Source organism: Salvia hispanica, chromosome 5, assembly GCF_029641045.1.
Source record: "Salvia hispanica isolate PSC_SH4W2 chromosome 5, Shi_PSC_v1, whole genome shotgun sequence".
Classification (NCBI taxonomy): Eukaryota; Viridiplantae; Streptophyta; class Magnoliopsida; order Lamiales; family Lamiaceae; genus Salvia; species Salvia hispanica.
Window position 1 is genome coordinate 46,160,187 of NC_142696.1, and position 25,613 is coordinate 46,185,799.

General features: G+C 34.2%; 3 protein-coding genes across 5 annotated transcripts; all 3 read left to right on the forward strand.

Moving 5' to 3' along the window:
• Window positions 1-3,069: 3,069 nt before the first annotated feature.
• On the forward strand, window positions 3,070-4,043 carry LOC125188607 (chlorophyll a-b binding protein 3, chloroplastic). The gene has a single exon (XM_048085553.2). The coding sequence runs from the start codon at window positions 3,164-3,166 to the stop codon at window positions 3,956-3,958; it is 795 nt and encodes a 264-aa protein (XP_047941510.1). The 5' UTR covers window positions 3,070-3,163; the 3' UTR covers window positions 3,959-4,043.
• A 140-nt stretch (window positions 4,044-4,183) lies between these two features.
• LOC125191282 (uncharacterized) lies at window positions 4,184-10,071 on the forward strand. Of its 3 annotated transcripts, XM_089058647.1 has the most exons (7): window positions 4,184-4,736; window positions 4,893-4,989; window positions 8,458-8,688; window positions 8,925-9,035; window positions 9,456-9,517; window positions 9,720-9,774; window positions 9,854-10,071. In XM_089058647.1, the coding sequence occupies exons 2-5, from the start codon at window positions 4,915-4,917 to the stop codon at window positions 9,501-9,503; spliced, it is 465 nt and encodes a 154-aa protein (XP_088914773.1). In that variant the 5' UTR covers window positions 4,184-4,736; window positions 4,893-4,914; the 3' UTR covers window positions 9,504-9,517; window positions 9,720-9,774; window positions 9,854-10,071. The 3 variants fall into 3 exon arrangements, with proteins under 3 accessions (XP_088914773.1, XP_088914772.1, XP_088914771.1); XM_089058646.1 differs by lacking the exons at window positions 4,184-4,736; window positions 4,893-4,989 and adding an exon at window positions 8,240-8,383 and having other exon boundaries at window positions 9,456-9,639; XM_089058645.1 differs by lacking the exons at window positions 4,184-4,736; window positions 4,893-4,989 and adding an exon at window positions 8,240-8,383.
• Window positions 10,072-23,753: 13,682 nt separating this feature from the next.
• Window positions 23,754-25,532, forward strand: LOC125191284 (mitochondrial ATP-independent inner membrane protease subunit 1a-like). The gene is made up of 5 exons (XM_089059394.1): window positions 23,754-23,881; window positions 23,955-24,188; window positions 24,407-24,517; window positions 24,918-24,979; window positions 25,176-25,532. The coding sequence occupies exons 1-4, from the start codon at window positions 23,768-23,770 to the stop codon at window positions 24,963-24,965; spliced, it is 507 nt and encodes a 168-aa protein (XP_088915520.1). The 5' UTR covers window positions 23,754-23,767; the 3' UTR covers window positions 24,966-24,979; window positions 25,176-25,532.
• The last annotated feature ends 81 nt before the right edge of the window (window positions 25,533-25,613 follow it).

Below are 25,613 nucleotides of genomic sequence, written 5' to 3' on the forward strand. Positions count from 1 at the left end.
CCGGGCCGGCCCGAGCGGCGTTGAGCAACACCCTGAAGGTGCAGATGATGAAGCAACTCCAGGACACTCTGGCCTTGTATGAGAAGTCAACCGACCCACCTACCAAGAGGATGTACTACGACCTTATAGTGAGGCTGAGGACGTTGTTGGGGTGGGAGGACACGGCGGTGGCGGCGACGGGACCTCAGAGCGGAGGCGGTGGTGGTGACGGTGACGGTGATGGCGTTGGCGGTGACGATGCAACGGGTGAAGAAGAAGCGGCGGATTCTGATGATGACACCGAGTAGTCGGCAATGGTGGTGTTTTTTTTAGTTTTTGTTTGAGTGTTTTAAAACAATTTTCATTGTATAATTTTACCCCGTTCTATAATACAACGAAGATTTGATTTTCGATTTAGTTTTCATTAAATTATGCATTTTATTTAATTATTATAGTCTAACAATTTTTATTGTAGTAAAATTAAAATATAAACAAAATGGAAAAAAATAAATGATTGTAGGCTTGGGCATGTCCACTATAGTGGAAAAGATGGGCGTTGGTGGCCCGGCCACGATTTTGTGGCCTGGCCACACTTTGTGACTTGGTCCGGCCAACTATAGTGGACACTCTAATTACTAACAATGAAGCCATAGGTTTGTGAGTGGCCTTCACGTTGATAATCCATTGATGGAAGAGGTGTATGTAGAGCGCGTGGAGGGACATTCCCCTACATCACTCGCTCAAGGAACGAACAGGGGACTAGGGACAGAACCCTTGCAACGTGGCTTGATGCCTCAATCCCGTCTTGTCCACTCAGAACATGGCAAATGGGCTGCGTGGCGCATGCTCTAGTTAGCTTCTTGTGGTTAGGTTTGTGTTTATAACTCCTCAAGATACTAAATTTTAAATACTTATGTATGTATATATAGATTTGTGTTAAAATGACAACATCTCTTAAAATGACACCGTGACACCACATATACAGCAATATTATAAACGCTACACAACAATATTATAAACGCTTAGCGAGTTGGATATTACTGGCCAAGAAAAATTGTATACGGTGTTGCATATTGCTGGCCGTGTTTTTTTACCTTTTTTATTTATTTTTTGCCACATGGCAGCTTATTATTCGTCCACGTGTATAAATGATTGGCTAGGAATAGTGGTATAGTGGTATTTTAAGAGGTAGTGGTACCCAAACACTCTCATATATGTATATATATTCATAAGTAATTAAACTAACTTTATTATTTCAAGTGCCAAATTTTTTGAATTTTTAAAATAGCAAATTTCACACATAAAAGTTTATAATATATATATAAAAATGACTAAAATACTCTGAATTTTTTTTAAAATTCAGAAGGCCACGAATTCATTAGCCCCAGTGGGCAGTGTGGCTGTGACACGAGTTATGACACATTTTGTCGAAATGCCGATACTCTTTATGGAGTACTAAGTAGTACTCCCTCCATTCCACTGTAATAGAAGCATTTCATTTTGCGCACTCATTTTAAAAAATAATTATAAATAGTTTAAAGCGATAGTAAAAGTAAAAAGTTAGTTATTTATGTTTATCTTTTTAATTTACCTCTTTCCTTAGAGTCCATTACTTTTTAAGAAGGTATAATAATCTTTTTGAGAAGTTAAATAAGAAATATACATACTCAATATACCTTTCCTCTTGGAGATGCTCTTACAATGAAACACAAGCACCTTTTCGCGTGATCGCTAATACGAATATGTTTGGGGTTTAGCGAACACATTGGTGCCGGCAAGACTCTGTTCTTTTAGTATGTGCTCACTTATAGTAGATTATAAGTTTTTTTATGATTAATTGCTTGTTTATTCTAAACGCTTGAAACATTTGTGGATGGTCGAAAGAAATTCAACAAGCTGGATATGTGATCTCTATATTGTACATGAAACATGCAATGAATATGAATACTTGACGGGATATGCACGACTGAAATTGAATTAGTGCTCAAATGCTTGACCAAAATATGTTTGAGGATTCGATTTAGTTAAGTGGAACTAATTCTGGAATGCTCGATGCTCAGCTCATGTATTTCAAGCATTAATCACGAAAAATTGAAATAAAATAACAAATTCTCTGGCCCAAACCTGCTAGCTAGGGCTCGTATATCCAGCCAGCCAAGCCCGGCCCGGCCCGGCCCGAATGCTGATCAGGCCCCAGCATGCTAAGTCAAGGCAAACTTGTTTAGCGAGCTCTAACGGTAACCATGAAAGTAGTTGATACTATTATATTTTTATCTTTTCGGAATATTTTTCTTTTCTAACCTCACACGTATTTGTTGTAATATTTTTGTTTTTCTTTTAACTAAGAATACGTTTATTTTTTACTTTCATCCATGACCATATCATTTTTGTTGTCTGGTCTATTTTTTGATACATCAATGTGGATATAATGATTAACGATGAATACAATAGCAATTGTTCCCCCTCTCTTGTTGCAAAATTCAACTACTTAAATTTACTAGTTACAAGAATCATTATACCCCCTTCGTCCCCATTAATTGTCAACTTTAATTTCAGTACGAGTTTTAAGAAATATCAAGGAAAATGGATTAGAAAATGTGGAATATGGTCCCAATGTATTAATTTTATAATAAAATTTGATTAGAATGAATTAGTTGAATATAGGACCACCTACTTATCATTTATAGTTAAATGTTAAAGTGAACAATTACTGAATGACAGATGAAAATGGCAAAAATGAACTATTAACGGGGGAGACGAAGTATTTGTTTAATTAGACTGCGTGATAAGAAAAGCTATACGCATTCAAGTCATATTTGTCCAAGGCTTCATGCATGAAGTTGCCCCTATGGCTAATAAGTAATAAATCAGTTTGTTGTACTGCAATATCCATCCGCACACTTGGCAGCACCTTATAGGCTCAAAACCTAAGCAATATCCCACCATTGCATGAGAGTTGAGACTCTTCCATCCTCATATCTACCAAATATCAATACAAAAAATCAATGCTATTATCTACCCTTAAATATCACCAACCAATAAGAACACATAAAATGATACTCAAAGATAAGGACCCCCACAACTCCAAATACCTTATAAAAACACACACATTTCCCCCTTCCACTTCATCACTAACCACCTCTTCAAGTTAAAAAAAACACACACACACATTTCTCACTCAGCAATGGCCGCCTCCACAATGGCTCTCTCCTCCCCATCCTTCGCCGGTCAGGCGGTCAAGACCACCCCCCAGCTCTCCGCCAGCAACGGCGGCCGCGTCTCCATGCGCAAACCGGCCACCAAGTCCGTCTCCTCCGGCAGCCCCTGGTACGGCCCCGACCGCGTCAAGTACCTCGGCCCCTTCTCCGGCGAGGCCCCCAGCTACCTCACCGGCGAGTTCCCCGGCGACTACGGCTGGGACACCGCCGGCCTCTCCGCCGACCCCGAGACCTTCGCCAAGAACAGGGAGCTCGAGGTCATCCACTCCCGGTGGGCCATGCTCGGCGCCCTCGGCTGCGTCTTCCCCGAGCTCCTCTCCCGCAACGGGGTCAAGTTCGGGGAAGCCGTGTGGTTCAAGGCCGGCGCCCAGATCTTCAGCGAGGGCGGCCTCGACTACCTGGGAAACCCGAGCCTGGTCCACGCGCAGAGCATCCTGGCCATCTGGGCTTCCCAGGTGGTCCTCATGGGCGCCGTCGAGGGGTACCGCATTGCCGGTGGGCCCCTCGGGGAGGTCACTGACCCCATCTACCCTGGTGGGAGCTTTGACCCCCTGGGCTTGGCGGATGACCCTGAGGCCTTCGCCGAGCTCAAGGTCAAGGAGCTCAAGAACGGGAGGCTCGCCATGTTTTCCATGTTCGGATTCTTTGTTCAGGCCATCGTCACCGGAAAGGGACCCTTGGAGAACCTTGCCGACCACCTTGCTGACCCGGTTAACAACAACGCTTGGGCCTTTGCCACCAACTTTGTTCCCGGAAAGTGATGGGAGAATATTAGTGATGAGTTTATGATGTAAATTAAGTGTGTTGAGCTAATTAATTAATGAACATTTCATGTGTTTGTGTGAATTGTGATGTGTGTTATTTTGACAATGGAGTTTGGTTTGGATTATATGGGAAATACATGAGACAAGTAAACTGAAAGAAATTGTGAAAACTTTAAAAATCGGTATAATTGCTAGAGGGAAACTAAATCTTTTAATTAAAAATTAAAATTAGAATGAATGCATAAATAGTCGCCTTAGACCACTCGGCCAAACTGTCTTAATTGAAATAAGTCAATCTTTTACATATCAATCCACAAATATATATGGTTGGATAAGCAGATTTGTTTTGAATAAGCATATTATGATGGCTAACTAGCTTTCACAGTTCAGGCAAGCACTATGGCAGACACTCATTATTCATTAGTGCAACTTTTACATTCATTTATGCACATTTGTGTAAATGTTGGATAATACCAACATTTTTAATTAGTCTTCTTTCCCTCAGCCTCATGTCATTACACAGACTTACAGATATATAGATATTCTTTTCAAATTAATTAAGTGGAGAAACACATTCCAGATTTCACTTCATATATATTTGCTGCTGTTTGTTCACACAATTTTTGCTGCTGTTTGTTACTCCACAGTTCACACAATTTTTCTCATCTCAATTAACCAACTAGCTAGATCATGTGTGTTTCATTTTGAAACAAAGTCTTATCCCAAATTTACTAATCTTGGAAGATTCAACCAATTCTTCCAAATTGATTGATTAGTTACGATCTCAATATTGAATTACCAGGAGTAATACTTTAATTATCTTTCAATCGTACATAATTCCATATTAGTTCTACCACAGTTGTCACTTAGTTTACACAGCTCAAAATTACACTGGAATTGATTGAGTTCCATTTGTGTTTTATTTTCGCAGCAAATTGTGAAGAGAGTTGGGAATGGAGAGAGTGGCATTCTTGGCGAAGGCAGCCGTGCATAAAGCCATATTGTATTCCCCAATCAGATACTTCAAAGTAGGGCACAATCCTTGCTGTGAATGTGCGTTGCCAATTCGCATTTCCTCATCCATGTTTGGTTCACTTGCAGCTCATTGGTCCCAGCATGCGCCCCACCTTCGATGACTTCAACATCGTTTTGGCTGAAAAGATATCAATCCTCCGCGGCAAAGTCGGCCGGGGTGACATCGTCATAATGGTTAGCCTCGAGCAATCGAAGTTGCTAATCAAGAGGATCAAGGCTGTCGGGGGCGACGTCGTTTCTTATACTCCCCCCACTAATCGCGGTCGCGGATATACTGATCTCAAGAAGACTCTTGTTGTAAACCCTCTCATTCACTTTCTATTAACTATATAAATTCTTTGTTATATAAAAAAGATCGATTGAATTTTATATTTTCAAGTCAATATAATTATTTATCGCACCCCAATATGAAATTTCTGGATCCGCCAGTTTGATCTTATTGAAGAATGATTATCCATTCGTGTCTGTGTAACTATTCTTTGTAAATATGTAGTTAAGCTTAGCAATATCAGAGGTGAGGAAGATTCTAAAAAGTGATTTTTTTGATGATTTAGGTACCAAATGGGCATGTTTGGGTTGAAGGGGATAATTTGCCCCTCAGTAGAGATTCCAGGTCTTTCGGTGCAGTTCCTTACCGGTATCTACGCTATAAAGTATTCGCTGTGGTGAGCTATTCAACCATTTTTTTACCTTCTTGTATTGCTTAAGTTTGTAATTGATTCTATGAAACTGTTGGATTCAATATCATATACTCCATGATACTGTTTTATCATAAATGTGTAATTGGTTATCTAAACACGTGTATGAGATTATGATGGAGTAAAATGTTTGTTCTAGTTTTATGGCTATGATAAAATATGTGAACTTGCAGTTTCTGCTCTCCACACTTTGTGTCACTTGAAAGCTAGGCCTCGAATAGAGGTGTGTAATCGGATATGTGTTGTTGCATTCTTTCAAAAACTTACTCGTTGATCTACACGTTCAGATTCAAACAAGCTGTTAGTTGATAAGAGATGTGGATGGGCCAACTCCTTTTTTGATATAGTTTGCCATAGCAACAGAATGTGTCATTTGGAGCCTTGGAAATTACTCCTACTTAGCAGAACTGATTCAGTGGTCTGTATTTGTCTACAAAGTGTGTTTGTTCCCTTTTGGAAATTTGGGCTGGAATTTAAAAAAACCATGGAAATCTCATCCATAATTGCATTTAGTTTGAGCTATACATAATTATTACCAAATGAGATGTCCAAATTGATTTCCATATCATCGCTTCTGTAGTTTTCGGTGCAACTCTAACTTGAAACATAAATATATAGAAAAGTAATTAAACAGATTTCTTGCGGTAACCAGAAAAAAGAAAAGAAAAAAAAAATTATTGAGCAAAAGCAAGCCTTGCAGCTCTACCCCGGGGGGGCTTCTAAACAGTGGCGGATCCAGGAATTTCGGATGGGGGGTGCAATAATAATTAAATTGACTTGAAGATTTAAAATTTAATCGAATTTTTTCCCCGTTACCTCAATTTTTTTAACAAGTCACTTCATTGTATATAAAAAAATAGGTGATTTTTTTTAAGTGTCATTACTTAAAAAGTTTTCACTATTAAAATGGAGGTTGTTATATAATTGAGAACATATTTTAGTTTCTAAGAATTTTTAACATTTAAAAAAATGCATCATATTTTCTATATAATTAAGGTCAAAATATGAGCATAACCATAAATAGTACTACATTCAACTAAACATACTTTTATTGTGTAAAAAACAAATGAGAAAATAAATAACAAAATTATTATATAATCATACATTAGTTAAACACTATTAATAATAGTAAATGATTAAATTCAATGATAACACGTAATATTGAAAGTTAACAGTTAATTAGTGCTAACAAAATACAAGACTAAATAGAGTAACAAAAATAAAACAGTTAACAAAAGAAACAAAAATACTACAAGACTAAAGAGTAGTAGTAAAATTTAAACCGAGGAGAATCGAACCTGGGTCATTTTACCACTAGGCTATTCACAATTTTAGGGATACCGTCGTACCCCTTGTTCTTAACTCTGTCCGCCACTGCTTCTAAATCTTTTTATTTTCTTGGGTGAGTTACACCATGTCAAACTTCATATGGGGCTTGCCCTCGATACCTGTAACAAGCGGTTAAATACAAGCAGATCAATATTAACCTGTTACTAATGCATATACAAGCATGTCCAAACAAAATATCAAAATTTGTCAAAAATTTGAGAACCGAACTAACCGAAAAACAAAAAATTTGAATAGTGTGAACTGTGTATAGTGTGTGCACTGTGTGTAGCGTGTGTAACTTGTGCAGTATGCACAGTGTGTGTGTATAGGGTTTGTAATGTGTGTCGCGTGTGTGTCATGTATGTATAATGTGTTTATATAGTGTGTGCAATGTGTTTCGTGTGTGTAATATGTGTGTAGTGTGTAATTGTTTATATTTCATTTCATTCTTACAGCTACCAAGCATAAGAAAGAAATCAATCAAGGAATAACAATTTTATTTCCTTTGTATTCTTTGTGTTTATCAAACACAAGACCGAAATGGATTTGTCATTTCATCTCCATCCTATTCCCTTCTTATTCCTTTCAAGATCTCTATTCCATTTCATCTTAGAAACCCACAAATACTTACTCTCTTTTGGATTGAGAAAAGAATCAAACAAGTCATTTTTTTAGAAAAGATATCAGAGCCAAACAATCAACTTACTAATATTAGAAGATTCAACTAACTCTTCCAAATTGAAAGACTAGTTAATATCTCAAAATTGAAATAATTATCTTTCAATCATATACCATCCTACGTTCCTACCACAGTTGTCACTATTATCTAAAAAATGCTACTCCCTCATGTTTAATCGGTACTACGAATGAATCGGAAGCGATCACCTAAAATATAGTGGAAAATCAGGTGTTTTAAGATTTATTTTAGGGTTTATTTTAAGTGATCCATTCCGCGAATTAACTCAGCTCATGATGTTATAAGAAATATAGTGAAAAATTATGAAAAATGTTAGTGTAATGCTTGGTCTATTTTATGAATTAGAGTAATATAAAATATGAACAAATAAGTTAGTTTAATAAGATTTATTATAAAAAATACTATAGTAAAAAGCAAAAATATTAATTATGGATATATGGAAAAAGAAAATTATGCCAATTTATTTCCGAATTAAAACTCCCTTTACAAAAATGAAAACTCCACTGGATCCGAATTGAGTGGGATTCCATTTATGTTTAAATTTCGCTGCAAATTGTGGAGAGAGAGAGAGAGTAAGGGTTAGGAATGGAGAGAGTGGCATCCATGGCGAAGGCAGCCGTGCATAAAGCCAGATCATATTGCTCTCCGATCAAATACTTCATAGTAGGGGCACAATCCTAGCTGTGAATGTGCGTTACCAATTCGCATTTCCTTATTCATGTTTCATTCCCGTGCAGCTCATGGGTGCCAGTATGCGCCCCACCTTCGATGACTTCAACATCGTTTTGGTTGAAAAGATATCAATCCTCCGCGGCAAAGTCGACCGGGGTGACATCGTCATAATGGTTAGCCCCGACCAATCGACGACGTTCCTAACCAAGAGGATCAAGGCTCTCGGGGGCGACGTCGTTTCTTATGCTCCCCCCAATAATCTCCCTCGCGGATATACTGATCTCAACAAGACTCTTGTAAACCCTCTCCTTCCCCCAATTTTTCAATTTTAAAATCATTTCTTTCTTTTATCTAAATTATCCTCAATTTAAAAAAATTGGGATCAAATTAGGGTTTCATGGGAAGTTTAATCTTATTGAAGAATGATTATCCATATTCATGTCTGTGTAACTATTCTTTGTAAATATGTAGTTATGCTTAGCAATATCAGAGGTGAGGAAGATTCTAAAAAGTGAATTTTTTGATGATTTAGGTACCAAATGGGCACCTTTGGGTCGAAGGGGATAATTTGCTCAACAGTAGAGATTCCAGGCATTTCGGTGCAGTTCCTTACGAGCATCTACGCTATAGAGTATTTGCTGTGGTGAGCTATTCAACCATTTCTCTTTTTTTTTTTGCTTGGGATCTGATTGAGGTGCCTTCTTGTATTGCTTAAGTTTGTAATTGATTCTATGAAACTGTTAGGATTAAAAATAGTAGTATGATACTGTTTTTTCATAAATGGTGATTGGTTATATGAAACTGTTTGCATTTTAGTTGGAGACTTGGATCAAAATAATATATGATGCTGTTCTATCATAAATATGTAATTGGTTATAAGTATGAAACTGCAGTTTAGCTGGATCAAAATCATATATGATGCTGTTCTATCATATATGTGTAATTGGTTACGTGAAACTGTTTGCATTTTAAGTTGGATCAAGATCATATATGATGCCGTTTTTATCCATAATATGGGCTCAATCAGGGAAGTTCGGACATTGCTTACCTTCTTTCTCTACAGGTGTGGCCACCTAGCGAATGCAGATTGATAAGCAACAAGATTGAATAACTCTGTCTTGAAAGGTGCACTTCCATAGCACTTAAATCTTTCTTCAGTCAACCTTGTTTGGGCATTCTTCGATTTGTTATTGTTCACATCCATCGATGGCATACATTTCTAAACACCTGTATGAGATTATGAATGAGTAAGAAAATTCTGTTCTTGTTTTATTGCTATGAATATGATACATGTGAACTCTGATATTCATTCCGGTGGAACTTGCAGTTTCTGCTCTCTACATGAAACTTAACTTGTTTCACTTGAGAGCTATCGAATAAAGGTGTGTAACTGGATATTTTTCTTGTCCTTTGTTATTATCTCTGTCTTTGAAAAACTTACTCGCTGATCCACACGTTCAGACTCAAACAAGCTGTTGGAGGAGAGAAGAGATGTGGATGAGCCAACCCCCTTTTGGATATAGTTTGCCATACAGCAACAGAATGTGCTATTTGGAGCCTTGGAAATTACTAGTTGGCAGAACTGATTCAATGGTCTTTATTTTTCTCAGTGTGTGTTCCCTTTTGTAAATTTGGGCTGGAAAAATAAAGAAACTATTTAAATCTCATTCATGATTGAATTTAGTTTGAGCTATACATAATTATTAACAAATGAGATTTCCATACATTTGTGATTGCATTTCGTTTGAGCTATACATAATTATTAACTATCTAGATATCAGCAATGATATCTGTCATCGCATCTGTAGTTTTCGTGTAACTCTAATTTGAAACATAAATATATAGGAAACTAATTAAACAGGTTTATTGCGATAACCAGAAAAAAGAATTTTGAGCATAAGTTAGAAAATAGTAGTGCTATCTACAATATAGACAAATCTATTATAAACTAAAAGGCTCAGCAAAGGCAGCCTTGCGGCTCTACTCCTCAAGGGACCCTTCTAAATCTTTTCTTTTCTTGGTTGAGTTACACCATGTCAAACTTCATATGGGGCTTGCCCTCGATACCTGTAACGAGCAGTTAAATACAAGCGGCTCAATATTAACCTGTTACTAAATACATCTACAAGCATGTCCAAACAAAATATGAAAATTTGCCAAAAATTTGAATTGAACAGAACTAACCGAAAAACAAAAAAATTGAATAGTGTGAAGTGTGTGTAGTGTGTGTAACTTGTGCAGTATGCGCAATGTGTGCATAGTGTGTGTAATGTGTGTCATGCATGTCGTGTGAGTGTGCGCTGCTGGGGTTTGGTGCCCCTTGCACAGCAGAAGTCATGCATAAACAAATAAATCAGATCTACAGATCTATTTGACCGATTATGGGATCAATTTATCACATGTTAAACAATCAATTGCATGCTAGAACACACATAAATCATGCTTTAAGGAATTAAACCCTAATTCATGATATTCTACGGATTAGGGTTACCGATCTGATTCTCCAAAGAATCGACGATTGCTTGCTCCTTCTCCACATGAAGATCTTCGTACTCGACCACAAATCTTCTAATCTGTATCCCGAACTCAAATAACGACCTTTAGGTGGGCAAAGCTTGTCAGAATCGAAAAGGGCTTGATTAGAAAGAAGACAGAACTTCAGTTCTATGAAGAACTGAGAAAACCGTTCACTCCAGAGAGGGGAGAACGAAATTTATGTGTTAAATCTCATTAAATCTCCTTTCTAATCTCCTTTTATATTGAGTTATGATGGGCCAGATTAGGGATACATGGAGGTTGGACTTGGGCCAAACCTGTTGGTCTTTTACTAATTAAATTGAGCCCCAATTTAATATAAGCCCAAACAGAATATTATTATCATCCACTATAGTATAATAATATTGATTGCCCGTCCAATCCCAAATTACGAGTAATCCGGGCTTTACCTCTTTAATTTATTATTTCTCGTGTTTAAGATATAAATATCCATTAATTAATTTAAGTCTGCTATTTGACTTTAATTAATTAATATCTTTTTCCAAGAGTTGTCTAGTTCAAAATCTTTATTTATTATTCTGGAATATATTCCAACCGGCCGGGTTTCTGAATAATAAAACCTTTTTCGAACACCTCTTGAGGATATTATCAAATTGGACCCACCCAGCACACGATTCATTGCAATAACAATACTAGCACCTCTAGACATTGATCACCACTACCCAAGATATCAGGATTCTTGGATTGCGAAAAATCCGGACCATTTGATAAATCAAAGTAGTGCATAATCAATATCGTATGCTCAATGTTATGTCAACAATGATTAAGAAATAACAATCACCGAGACCTCGTCTTTCGGTAAATAGCAAGAAAGACTTATCTCAACTGTTAGATCCTTCAGTGCTATACCACACCAGTGTCGTTTATTTCCTAAGGTAAGGAAACATGCGGACTGACACTGCAACCTTTCACGATAGATAGCCAAAGCCTATCTAGGTTGTGAAATTCTATTTCTCTTCTACAAAGGACCGACTGCGTCACCTTCTGTGAACATCGTTCACGACCAGTCTACTATGTAGAAAAATTAGACTTGTTTGCTTCTTATACATTTAAATGTTTGAGAAACATCTTATAAATGCACAAGCAAACATCAATGCGATAAAACTACTTCTTCTCGCTTTGGCTTAAAAGTGGATTGTAAAATTTATTGTATACAAGCAATTCTATCCGTGCAACATGCTCGAAATATGCTTTTCAGTATACCAATCTAACAATCTCCCACTTATACTTAAAATCATGCTTTCGAGTATACCCACTGCTAAAACTCTCCCACTTATACTCTAAGCAGGTCTCGGACCATGATACATCGAACTACCATACTTTTCACCTAATGTGTATAACATGTTGCCATATAGGCATTTTGTGAAAAATTCTGCCAGGTTGTTCTCTGATGATATCTTGGTAACCATAATGTTTCGCTGCGCACTTAATCCTTAATTAATTTCATAATTCCTCTCTATGTGATTGCTTAGCCTTATCAGATCGTGGTTCCCTCGAGTTAGACACATGGCTAGAGTAACCATAATAAAATATAATACTCATAGGCATACTCGGAATCACGGTCAAAGCTATTAGGAAGTTACTGAGATAAACAACTACCTTAGTAGTTTCCAATAAAACCACACTTGTAATTTTCATGATAGAGTCTATGATTTGATCACACTCCTCCATATCTCAGTTCAACTCCTAAAGTAAACACATTGTCAGAGGATGACTCGATCACCAATCAATATAAAATCGGTCGATGTAACCTAAAGGACATAACATGGATGTATGGTAAACTAGAGCATACCGTTTAGTCTTCTTCAAGTACTATAGTATATTCTTTACCAATCCAATGTCCTTGGCCATGGTTAATATGATATCAAGCTTCTAAGCCAACGGCAAAGCTAATATCTAACTTAATACACATCATAGCATACATGAAACTTCCAATCACGGAACTTGTCTCATTTTTCTTGATCTCATTTAGTGTTGAAAAACACTTGGCTAGAGACAAGATAATTCCATCTAGAGAAGTAAAACCTTTTTTTGGAATTCTCAATGCTAAAGTGTCTAAGTATGATGTAGATGTAGGATTCTTTAAGAAAACTTAACATTCTTTTTCTAGCAATCTAATGACTTAGATGCTTAGAATGTAACTAGTTTATCTTAAATCCATCATCATTAAACTGGGTAGACGACCAGTTTCCTACGCTAGATAACCATTTGAGTTGTTTATCAACTTTTATAGATGTCATCATCGTAGCGTACCAAGAATACCATATATAGTGCACTTTCAACTTTCTTGTACTTGTAGCACATAACCATTAAGATGTTCCATGTAGATGATCTCCTCAAGACTTCTACTTAAAGAAAACTGTCTTGACAATCATAATACATACATCCTAATTTATGTAAGCTACAATAGACAATATGATACAGATCGTCTTAGGCATAATGGCAAGCGAGAATATCATTCTTTCTGGGTATAACCCTTAGCCATTATTCTAGCCTTTCAAGATCCATGTTTACACTTGCAGATCCACTAGCTCCCACTGGCTAAAATAGTCTATGGATAGTATCGCAAATCTTGCAAACATTCTTGTCTATCTTAGATTATTATTCAGAATCTATCATCTTATCAAGAACGATTATCTGAATGAGTCAATGTGTTCTTGTAGTTACAGGGATTAGATTCAAGCCGATCTAAAACTGAGTCTAAAGACTCTCTTAGACCCATGAACTTGTTATGTTCGCAAGGAACACTCCCACTACGACATGACTCTTATAATCTTAGGTACAAATGTTGATTTCCTAAGTGTATAAATGGTATGATTTCTTGGTTAAGATGGAAAATAGATATTCTCATTATCTTGAGAATTATCATGCTTGTTAGGCTTGTAGTTCTTCTCATAATCTTCATCAAAGAATCTAGTATTGATGTAAACAAACACTTATCTTGTCGTGAAGATTATAGAACCCGTACCTTTTCTATCAATTGGGACAATCTTAAAACATACCTCAGTACACAACTCCAATTACTTGGATACCTTTTCCAAAACATGTGTTGGAATAACTCCACACCTTGAGATGTGCTGGACTAGACTTACCTCTAGTCCACAACTCGTGTGTTATAGAAGGTACTGATGTTATGGTAGTTTCTTTAAGATAAAACTCGTTGTTTCCAACGTAAATCTCATTAATGATAAGGTATCATTGAGTGAAACTGTTCCCATATCGAACTTGTCTTAGAGAGACTTCGATATCTTCTTATATGACTATCCCATTCTTTAGAAGAATGCTTGGAGTAGTCAACTAGGATTTAACTCCCACTACTGATCTTAACTCATTGCTCGTCTCTCATGGTGTAGACCATTGAGACTTGCTAGTCTTTCTATGTTGCATCTCTATAAGTATTCTGAATCCCTTGAACCACCAAAGGGTCCTTACTTATAGTGCATCAACCAGACTTACTTGACTTTCGAGCTATTTAACAAGCAAGTTGTTAAAATCTCGATAGTCACTTGAGTTAGACAAAATTAGTTTGAACAATTACTAAGTACTTTCTTGGCCTTATGTCTAAGTGCCATAAATACTTTATCATTCATTGTATAAGAAGTTGAACTGTTGTTCGAAACTCAATCTTGTTGCATTTATATTGTTTAGATACTATGATGTATAATTTGTTTTTCTATGGTACTATGATAGATATTCGAATCACATTTCTTAATAATGCACGCATTATAAAATGACATCGGACATCATTTAATCATAAACAAGTTTAGAAACTGAAACTGAATTCTTTCTAAACTAAACTGTACCAATAAAACAAAACTCTAACATCAAAACAAAACAATTAAGTGAGCATAAATAAATAGCTCCCACTGCAACAACTGCCCAACTGGATTGAGATCTCTCCTTTAGAAGTTACATTGTTGTCTAAGTCATTGTCCTTCTTTAGAAGAGGTCAATCCGACTTACTATGCATCTTCACTTTGCCTTTTCACCTAATTTATCTTGCCTTTCTTGCTTTCAGCAGGCATTGATGACAATTCAGCTCTTCCCTCTTTCCATTGCTAGTCTTTTGTTCGATTGAACTAAGACATAGGAAAGATGCAGCTTTAACGAATTTGCCATCTATCATGTTATCTTCCTCTATTATTAATAAAGTGAATATCATGTAGAAGGTTTCCAACTTTTAAGTAACAACCTTCATACTATCACTTCCTATTACATTTGATGAAGAACTGAGTGTAGAAACTATTTGAGTAACTGAATCAGAACATTCCTCAAAATATTCTATCTCTCGTGGATATTCAAATAGAATCTGGACATCGTCCTTATTGGATATTCTTCTTTCATCAATATAAACCAAGACGTGTCTTACTACTTAAAAGAAAGTAGTTTGACCTTCTATCTCAAAGAACTTGTCAAGTACATGCATAAAATGCATTCTTGAATTTTCTTTATAGAATTTTGTCAAGGAAATAGAGGACATGAATTGGTGAATACAAACTTTAAGTTTTCAGCAATGAGAATCTTATCCATTTACATTTTCAGTCTACATTAATTTTTGGCCTTCGAGTTTGATTTCTTTAAGGTTCGCAGACATTATTAAGAATTTGGCTGAGAAGAAATAAAACTATTTATCACATACTATGCTTGATACATAATCGCAAACAACCACAAAACAATTTATGTATCTCGCAACTGCCAAAGCCAAAATAAGTACGCCTCTAGGGAGGTCATACAAATTCGGATTCCAACAATTTCCTGTCACAATACCGGCGAATAGTCCAGAGACCACTAAGGTGGCATGGCCGCCAAATATTGCCTAAGCTTTTACCATAAATATTTGCATCTAGGAATTTCATTTCTGTTTTGATACTCCTTCTAGGGAAGGTCGTACGCCACTAACAAAATTCCATAGCTATCTTATAAATAAGTTTAAACAAATGAACTTGCAATTTCGTAGGATTATGGCTCCCACTAGGGTGGGTCGCGATAATATTAGAAACATGCTTCTAGTTTAAACAATTTACTATTAAGAAGTCTAATCTTATGACCTTGCTATTTCGTAGGATTATTGCTCCCACTAAGGTGGGTCGCGATAATATTAGAAATTGCTTCATATATAGACTAATTTATGGAGACCATATACAACACACTGTTGTAATTATCGCTTAGTTATTTTGAACATGGCTTTTGCATAATTATCACATAAGCAGATAAGGCAGATTAATCCACTTATAATAGATAATCACCAAATAAATAGACAAATCCATTTACTTCATGGTAATTAATCACACTGGATAATTATTGGAATTATTTAATAAATCTAAGGAGATTTAATTAAATAATTAATTCCTTATCTTATCCAAAATAGAAATTTCAGATTTGATAAGTTTATCTTGGATAATGGTTATCCAAATTAATTTAGGATTTACCTAGATAGAATTTAATCTATCTAAATCCTCTTAGGATTATTCTAGATTTTACATGGATAAAATCAAATCCTAAAACTCAAGATAAGACTGACCTTGGATTATCATTATCTAAATCATACCAGGATATTTCAGGATAGAAACAAATCTTTCCAAATCCATAAGATGAAGATAAAATCCAATTCTAAGAAGAATGAAAAAATCTTAGATTGTTTAGAATAAGAAACTAGGATATATCAACTCTATTTGGATTTATACTAGATAAAACTAATTTTATCAAAATCCAATTAGATAAGGATTATCTTGTATTATCTTTATCCAAATTTATCTAGGATATTTTCTAAATAGAATAAATCTATTTATATCCATAAAATTAGGATAAACTAGAATAAATATTAATTAATTCAACTAGGATTTAACTGGATAGAACTAAATCTATCTTAAACCCAAAAGATAATTACAATATTGGATTAATAATTATCTAAATCTTCTAAGATATATTCTAGATAGATGCAAATCTATCAATATCTATAAGATAGAGATAAACTTAATTATCTAATTCACCTAGGATATTTTCTAAATAGAATTAATTCTGTAAATATCCATAAGAAAAAGATAAACATGGATTTTAACTATCCAAATCTACTAAGATATATTCTAGATAGATATAAATCTATCAATATCTACAAGATATGGATAAACATAATTAAAATTTATCTTAATCTATCTAGGATTTATTCACATAGATATAAATCTATATTCATCCATAAGACAATAAAATTAAGAGTAGTGATTTAGAGACATAATGTCTCTATGCCATAATGTCCTTATGTTTTCTTGCCATAAAAATAATTTATATATGGACTAATACACCCTTATTTCAAATAAAAGGAAATTAATTAAATAGTTATATAGTATAACCGTTTAGTTAATTATGAAAGGAAAGTCAAATAAAAGTAAATTAACTATCTTAATTAACATAGTAACTTTTCAATAACTTTGGAAAATTATAATTAAGTCATTTATTAACTTTCTTCAAATTTGTATAACATGAAAAATAGATCCGAATTGACTTACCTTGAAATGGAAAATTTTATTTTATTTTATTCAGACACTAATATAAAAGTTAACTTTTTCATTGAATTTATTCATCTAATAGTCAATAGCAACTAATTATTTTATTATTAAATAATTCTCAATATTTTAAATTATAAAAATGATTATATAAATATATTTAAATTTTTAGTGTCATTATTGAACAAAATAATCATAGTTATTTGATATAATTATATTATTATTTAATCACTTTAAAATTTTACTCACTAGTAGTAATTCACATCTATTTATTTTATTAATATTAAACATTTACTTATTTAATAGTCATTCACATCAAATTATTTTATTATTAAATAATTGATAAAATTCTATTGTAAAGATATATTTCTTCCGTCTTATGTTATTCACACATTTCTGTTTTGGCTCGTTCCAAACTACTTTCACTATTTATACTTAAGTGAGAATTATAATATTTAATAATATATTATAAGTAATTAAGTGTTCTTTTGTTAAAAAATTTCTTAGTACACTTAAATACTAATTTAATTACAACAAAAAATTAATCTCAAGTTTATGACTTAAATAGAAAAGTGCAAATAACATCTGAGGGAGTAGTATATGTATAAACACTTAATTTCTTATTGATATCATTCAACAAAAGAATAATAGTCATCCACATCAAATAATTTTACTAGTAGTATTAAATAATTGTTAAATATCTAAGTGTAAAAACGATTACATGTATATATATATACTACTGTCATCCAACAGAATAGTAATAGCTATTCGCATCAAATTATTTTATTATCAAATAATCTTTAAATTTTAAGCAGTAAAAAACTATTATATGAATATGTTTTAATTTCTTATTTTTTCATTTAGCGAATGAGTAATAGTCTTTCATATCATATTATTTTATTATTATAAAATAACTATTCAAGTTTTAAGTTATAAAATTAACTACATGTATATATACTTAATATTTTAATGTTATCATCCAACGAAATAGTAATGACCATTTGGATCCAATTATTTAGTTAATGAATTATTAGAAATATATTAAAATTATAATAGTAGTATATTTTGCATAGTCACTAAATTTTATATTATTATTTTTTATTAAATAATTACTGAAATTTTTAAGTTATAAAAAAATACATGATATCTAATAAGTAAAAGTAAATTAAAATGATACTACCTCTGTCCCTGAAAATTTGATACATATTACCATTTTGGTCCGTCCCTAAAAATTTGGTACACTTCACTTTTACCATTTTTGGACCCCATATTCCACTAACTCATTTCTACTCACATTTTATTATAAAACTAATACTTTAAAAGTAGGACCCACATCCCACCAACTTTTTCAACTCACTTTCCATTACATTTCTTAAAACCCGTGTCGGGTCAAAGTGTTGCAAATTTTGGGGGACGGAGGTAGTAATAGACATTCATATCAAATTTTTTTATTTGTATTATAATTATTGAATTTTTAAGACACGAAAATGATTGTGCGTCTGTACACTTAATTTTTTTAGTGTTCACATTCAATGAAATGGTAATAGTCATTCACTCATTTGCATAACATAAAATTATTTTATCCCTCTGTCCCACAGTAGTCACTCTTATTGTGACACGAGTTTTTAAAATGTAAAGAATAGTGAGTTTGAAAAGTTAGTGGAATATGAGACCAATTTTATATTAACTTTAAAATAAAATGTGAATGAAGTGAGTTAGTGGAATGTGAGACGTATTTATAATTTATGATAAAAATAAAGTGTAACTCTTATTGTGGGACGGAACCAAAATGGCAAAATTTAACTCGTATTATGGGATGGATAAAATAAATATTAAAATTTGTAAAGATATGAAAACGACTAATTATATTTATACTTAATTTCTTTGTTGTATCATTCAATAAATTAATGATGATTAAGTATTGTATCTCCTCGTAATCTACATTGTTACTCAAAAATCATGAAATACAATTAAACTTGATATCTAAAAGTAAATTAAAATAATAAATTTTATTCGCATCAAATTATTTTATTAACAGATAGCTATTGAAATTTTAATATAATAAAATTTGTTTATTTAATATTTCTCTTTATTCCAAATTATACAAGTTGTTTCCATTTTCCATATTTTCGCTTATTGCTTTGTTTATATTTCTATTTGTACTTTTTTTTAAAATTATATATCGGGCAATTCTTTACACGCTTTCTTTCTAAGTTTCAAAATTTTTTAAGTATTATCTCCCCCTTCTCTTGATTTTATAGTAATTATTTTCTTTTTTCATATAAATTTGTTTTGTTCAAATTTACACTTTAAATTAATATTGAATTATTTCTCATCTTTTCTCTTAAATAAATAAAAGAAATAATTGTAAATATGGAGACATGAGTTCATGGAGAATTGTGTAAATGGCAAGAAAGAAGAGAGATATAGAGGAAGGAGAAATATACGACTAGAATTGAGTAACTTTCCATAATCAAGTGATTCTATAATGCTAATTAACATTTTATATACAAAAGGGTAGTATGGTACATGTACAAAACATAAATTTAAATAAAAATCTAAAATAATTTAAAATGACTATTTTAACCTCATTATTGCATTATGGCTTAGAGACATTATGTCTCTAAAACATTTCTCTAAAAGTAATTATTATCCAAATTTATCTAGGATTTATCTAGATATAATTAAATATATCTAAATCCATAAAATAAGGATAAAATCCAAATATAATTAATTATTTATCTAGTCTATCTAGGATTTATTCACATAGAATCAAATCTATATAAATCCATAAGACAGATAAAATTAATTATTATTATCCTAATTTATCTAGGATTTATCTAGATAGAATTTAAACTATCTAAATCCATAAAAATAAGGAGAAAAATACCATTAATCCATAATTTAATTAAAAATTTAAATTTTAGATAATCCACTCCGATATATTCAAATATTATTCTAAAACATATCTTGAATAAATCTCCAAAATTAGTTACTAAGGTTTGGGAAACCCTAACAAATTTAGGAAATTTCTCCAAAATTAGTTCTTAGGGTTAAGGAAACCCCAACTAAGTTTGAAATTTTCAATGCAGCCACACGAGCCCGGGAACCGCCATTGGGCTCCCACTCGGACCGCACCCTTTGAGCCTCTGATCGGACCTCCAGGGCAGTCTCTTGGGCTGCTCTCAGCTGAAACGAAACTGTCCAGCCTGCACCCAAACTGCGCTAATCCGGAGCATGCCCAATTCACGGCTGCTGCGTTGCCGTCTTCATGGCTGCTGCTGCAGCTGCTTCACCGCAGCCGCTGCTGCCATGGCGTCACTGCTGTTGCTGCGTGGATCTGATTAGACTGCCCGATCGATCGCGCTGGGCAACACACAAAATTGACAAGGCAGTGGTGCCCAGACTGCCGGAATTCACTTCGCGATTTGAATGCCATGATTCCCAAGTCACAAATTCCATTCACACGATACGTATGAAAAATCCACTCCAAAGTAATCACAAATAGAATCATTGTAATCTTTACATGGGTGTAAAGGCACGTATCATGAATTAATTTCAAAACAAAGTCAAAGCTTCATTAAAGAATTAAATCACGCAGCAGACATATTCGGAGCATTCAAAGTTCATTCTTTACTCTAGGGTTTTCAAACTATGCATATTATAAAACATATAACAAGCAACGAAAACACATAGGAATATGCAATTCATATAACATGAAATTAATCCACATAATCAGAGCTAAAAATTGGCTCTGATACCAATTGCTGGGGTTTGGTGCCCCTTGCACAGCAGAAGTCATGCATAAACAAATAAATCAGATCTACAGATCTATTTGACCGATTATGGGATCAATTTATCACATGTTAAACAATCAATTGCATGCTAGAACACACATAAATCATGCTTTAAGGAATTAAACCATAATTCATGATATTCTACGGATTAGGGTTACCGATCTGATTCTCCAAAGAATCGACGATTGCTTGCTCCTTCTCCACATGAAGATCTTCGTACTCGACCACAAATCTTCTAATCTGTATCCCGAACTCAGATAATGACCTTTGGGTGGGCAAAGCTTGTCAGAATCGAAAAGGGCTTGATTAGAAAGAAGACAGAAGTTCTATGAAGAACTGAGAAAACCGTTCACTCCAGAGAGGGGAGAACGAAATTTATGTGTTAAATCTCATTAAATCTCCTTTCTAATCTCCTTTTATATTGAGTTATGATGGGCCAGATTAGGGATCCATGGAGGTTGGACTTGGGCCAAACCTGTTGGTCTTTTACTAATTAAATTGAGCCCCAATTTAATATAAGCCCAAACAGAATATTATTATCATCCACTATAGTATAATAATATTGACTGCCCGTCCAATCTCAAATTACGAGTAATCCGGGCTTTACCTCTTTAATTTATTATTTCCCGTGTTTAAGATATAAATATCCATTAATTAATTTAAGTCTGCTATTTGACTTTAATTAATTAATATCTTTTTCCAAGAGTTGTCTAGTTCAAAATCTTTATTTATTATTCTGGAATATATTCCAACCGGCCGGGTTTCTGAATAATAAAACCTTTTTCGAACACCTCTTGAGGATATTATCAAACTGGACCCACCCAGCACACGATTCATTGCAATAACAATACTAGCACCTCTAGACATTGATCACCACTACCCAAGATATCAGGATTCTTGGATTGCGAAAAATCCGCACCATTTGATAAATCAAAGTAGTGCATAATCAATATCGTATGCTCAATGTTATGTCAACAATGATTAAGAAATAACAATCACCGAGACCTCGTCTTTCGGTAAATAGCAAGAAAGACTTATCTCAACTGTTAGATCCTTCAGTGCTATACCACACCAGTGTCGTTTATTTCCTAAGGTAAGGAAACATGCGGACTGACACTGCAACCTTTCACGATAGATAGCCAAAGCCTATCTAGGTTGTGAAATTCTATTTCTCTTCTACAAAGGACCGACTGCGTCACCTTCTGTGAACATCGTTCACGACCAGTCTACTATGTAGAAAAATTAGACTTGGTTGCTTCTTATACATTTAAATGTTTGAGAAACATCTTATAAATGCACAAGCAAACATCAATGCGATAAAATTACTTCTTCTCGCTTTGGCTTAAAAGTGGATTGTAAAATTTATTGTATACAAGCAATTCTATCCGTGCAACATGCTCGAAATATGCTTTTCAGTATATCAATCTAACATGCGCAATGTATGTAGTGTGTAGTGTGTAGTGTGCAGTGTGTGTGGTGTGTGTATTGCGTGTTCAGTGTGTAATTGTTCACAATTTATTCCATTTCTATCAAGCATAAGAATGAAATAAATCAAAGAATAACAATTTCATTCTCTTTGTATTTAGACAGCGTCACCTTCCTTCCAGCTTCTTCTACTTTCAAAACCCTTCTTTCTCAGATTTTCTTCTCCAATATAGACAAATGGAGGGGTATTGAGGGAAATGTAATCCCCTATCCAGGTTCAAGCCCCGAGGAGTGAATCTAAACCCACTAATATTGGGTGGTCTAAAATCAACCACTTTCCATGATCAACAGTAATTTTTTTCGGATCAAAGGAGTGAATCCCGGTTTACCGGGAGTATTTTTTCCATTCTATAAAACAGCCAAAATATGGTGGATAACTTTTCCAACCCCACGTATTCCAATCCATAAAACACGTCCTAATGGAATGGAATTGTGATTTCATTCTCATCTTCATTTCATTCTCATCTCTATTTTATTCCTCCTTATTCCATTCTATCAGAGAAGCCCACAAATACTTACTCTTTTGGATTGAGAAAAAAATCAAATAAATCATTTTTTAAGAAGATATCAAAGTGAAACAATCAACTTACTAATATTGGAAGATCCAACTAATTCTTCCAAATTAATGACTAGTTAATATCACAAAATTGAAATAATAATATCATTATATTTCAATCGTATATTAAACCTACATTCCTATCCTACCACAGTTGTCACTAAAATTAAAAACAAATACTACTCCCTCATGTTTAATTATTACTAATTTATGAAAAATGTTAGTATAAGAAAGTATAGTGGAAAAATTTGTGAAAAATGTGAGTGAAATGTTGGTTCTACTTTATAAATTATTTTATAATAAAATTGAAAGAAAAGTTAATGAAATAGGGTTTATTGTAAAAAATTTCTACTAAATTGCAAAAGTATTAATTATGGATAGATGGAGAAAGAAAATTATGCCAATTTATTTACGAATTAAAACTCCCTTTAAAAAATGAAAAGACTGGTGAGAATGATCCGAATTGAGCGGGATTCCATTTATGTTTAAATTTCGCTGCAGACAGAGTGAGGGTTTGGAAATGGAGAGAGTGGCATCCATGGCGAAGGCAGCCGCGCATAAAGCCATATTGTATTCCCCTATCAGATACTTCAAAGTAGGGCACAATCCTTGCTGTGAATGTGCGTTGCCAATTCGCATTTCCTTATCCATGTTTCGTTCACTTGCAGGTCATCGGTCCAAGTATGCGCCCCACCTTCGGTGACTTCAACATCGTTTTGGTTGAAAAGATATCAATCCTCCGCGGCAAAGTCGACCGGGGTGACATCGTCATAATGGCTAGCCCCGAGCAATCGAGGAAGTGCATTACCAAAAGGATCAAGGCTCTCGGGGGCGACGTCGTTTCTTATGCTCCCCCCAATAATCGCCGTCGCGGATATACTGATCTCAAGAAGACTCTTGTTGTAAACTAAACACTCTCCTTCCCCTAATTTTTCAATTTTGAAATGATTTCTTTCTTTTATCTAAATTATCCCCAAATTTTAATGTGTGGATCAAATTAGGGTTTCATGGTAAAGTTTGATCTTATTGAACAATGATTATCCATTCATGTCTGTGTACCTATTCTTTAGTTATGCTTAGTGTGCAGAAGATTCTAAAAAATGATTTTTTGATGATTTAGGTACCAAATGGGCATGTTTGGGTCGAAGGGGATAATTTGCTCAACAGTAGAGATTCCAGGAATTTCGGTGCAGTTCCTTACCGGTATCTAGGCTATAGAGTATTTGCTGTGGTGAGCTATTCAACCATAGTAGTATGATACTGTTTTTTCATAAATGTGTGATTGGTTATATGAAACTGTTTGCATTTTAGTTCTAGACTTGGATCAAAATAATAATATGATGCTGTTTAATCTTAAATGTGAAATTGGTTATATGAAACTGTGCAGTTTAATTGGATCAAAATCATATATGATGCTGTTCTATCATAAATATGTAATTGGTTATAAGTATGAAACTGCAGTTTAGCCGGATCAAAATCATATATGATGCTGTTCTATCATATATGTGTAATCGGTTATGTGAAACTGTTTGCATTTTAAGTTGGATCAAGATCATATATGATGCCGTTTTTATCAATAATATGGGCTCAATCAGGGAAGTTCGGACATTGCTTACCTTCTTTCTCTACAGGTGTGGCCACCTAGCGAATGCAGATTGATAAGCAACAAGATTGAATAACTCTGTCTTGAAAGGTGTACTTACATAGCACTTAAATCTTTCTTCAGTCAACCTTGTTTGGGCATTCTTTGATTTGTTACTGTTCACATCCATCGATGGCATACATTTCTAAACACCTGTATGAGATTATGAATAAGTAAGAAAATTCTGTTCTTGTTTTATTGCTATGATACATGTGAACTCTGATATTCATTCCGGTGGAACTTGCAGTTTCTGCTCTCTACATGAATCTTACCTTGCTTCACTTGAGAGCTATCGAATAAAGGTGTGAAACCGGATACGTGTTGTTCTGTGAATTATCTTTGCGCCTTTCAAAAACTTACTCGCTGATCCACATGTTCAGAATCAAACAAGCTGTTGGAGGAGAGAAGAGATGTGGATGAGCCAACCCCCTTTGGGATATAGTTTGCCATACAGCAACAGAATGTGCTATTTGGAGCCTTGGAAATTACCAGTTGGCAGAACTGATTCAATGGTCTTTGTTTTTCTAAAAAGTGTTTGTTCCCTTTTGTAAATTTGGGCTGGAAAATAAAGAAACTATGGAAATCTCATTCATGATTGAATTTAGTTTGAGCTATGCATAATTATTAATTCTATGGAAATCTCATTTGTGGTTGCATTTCGTTTAAGCTAGTAGTACATAATTAT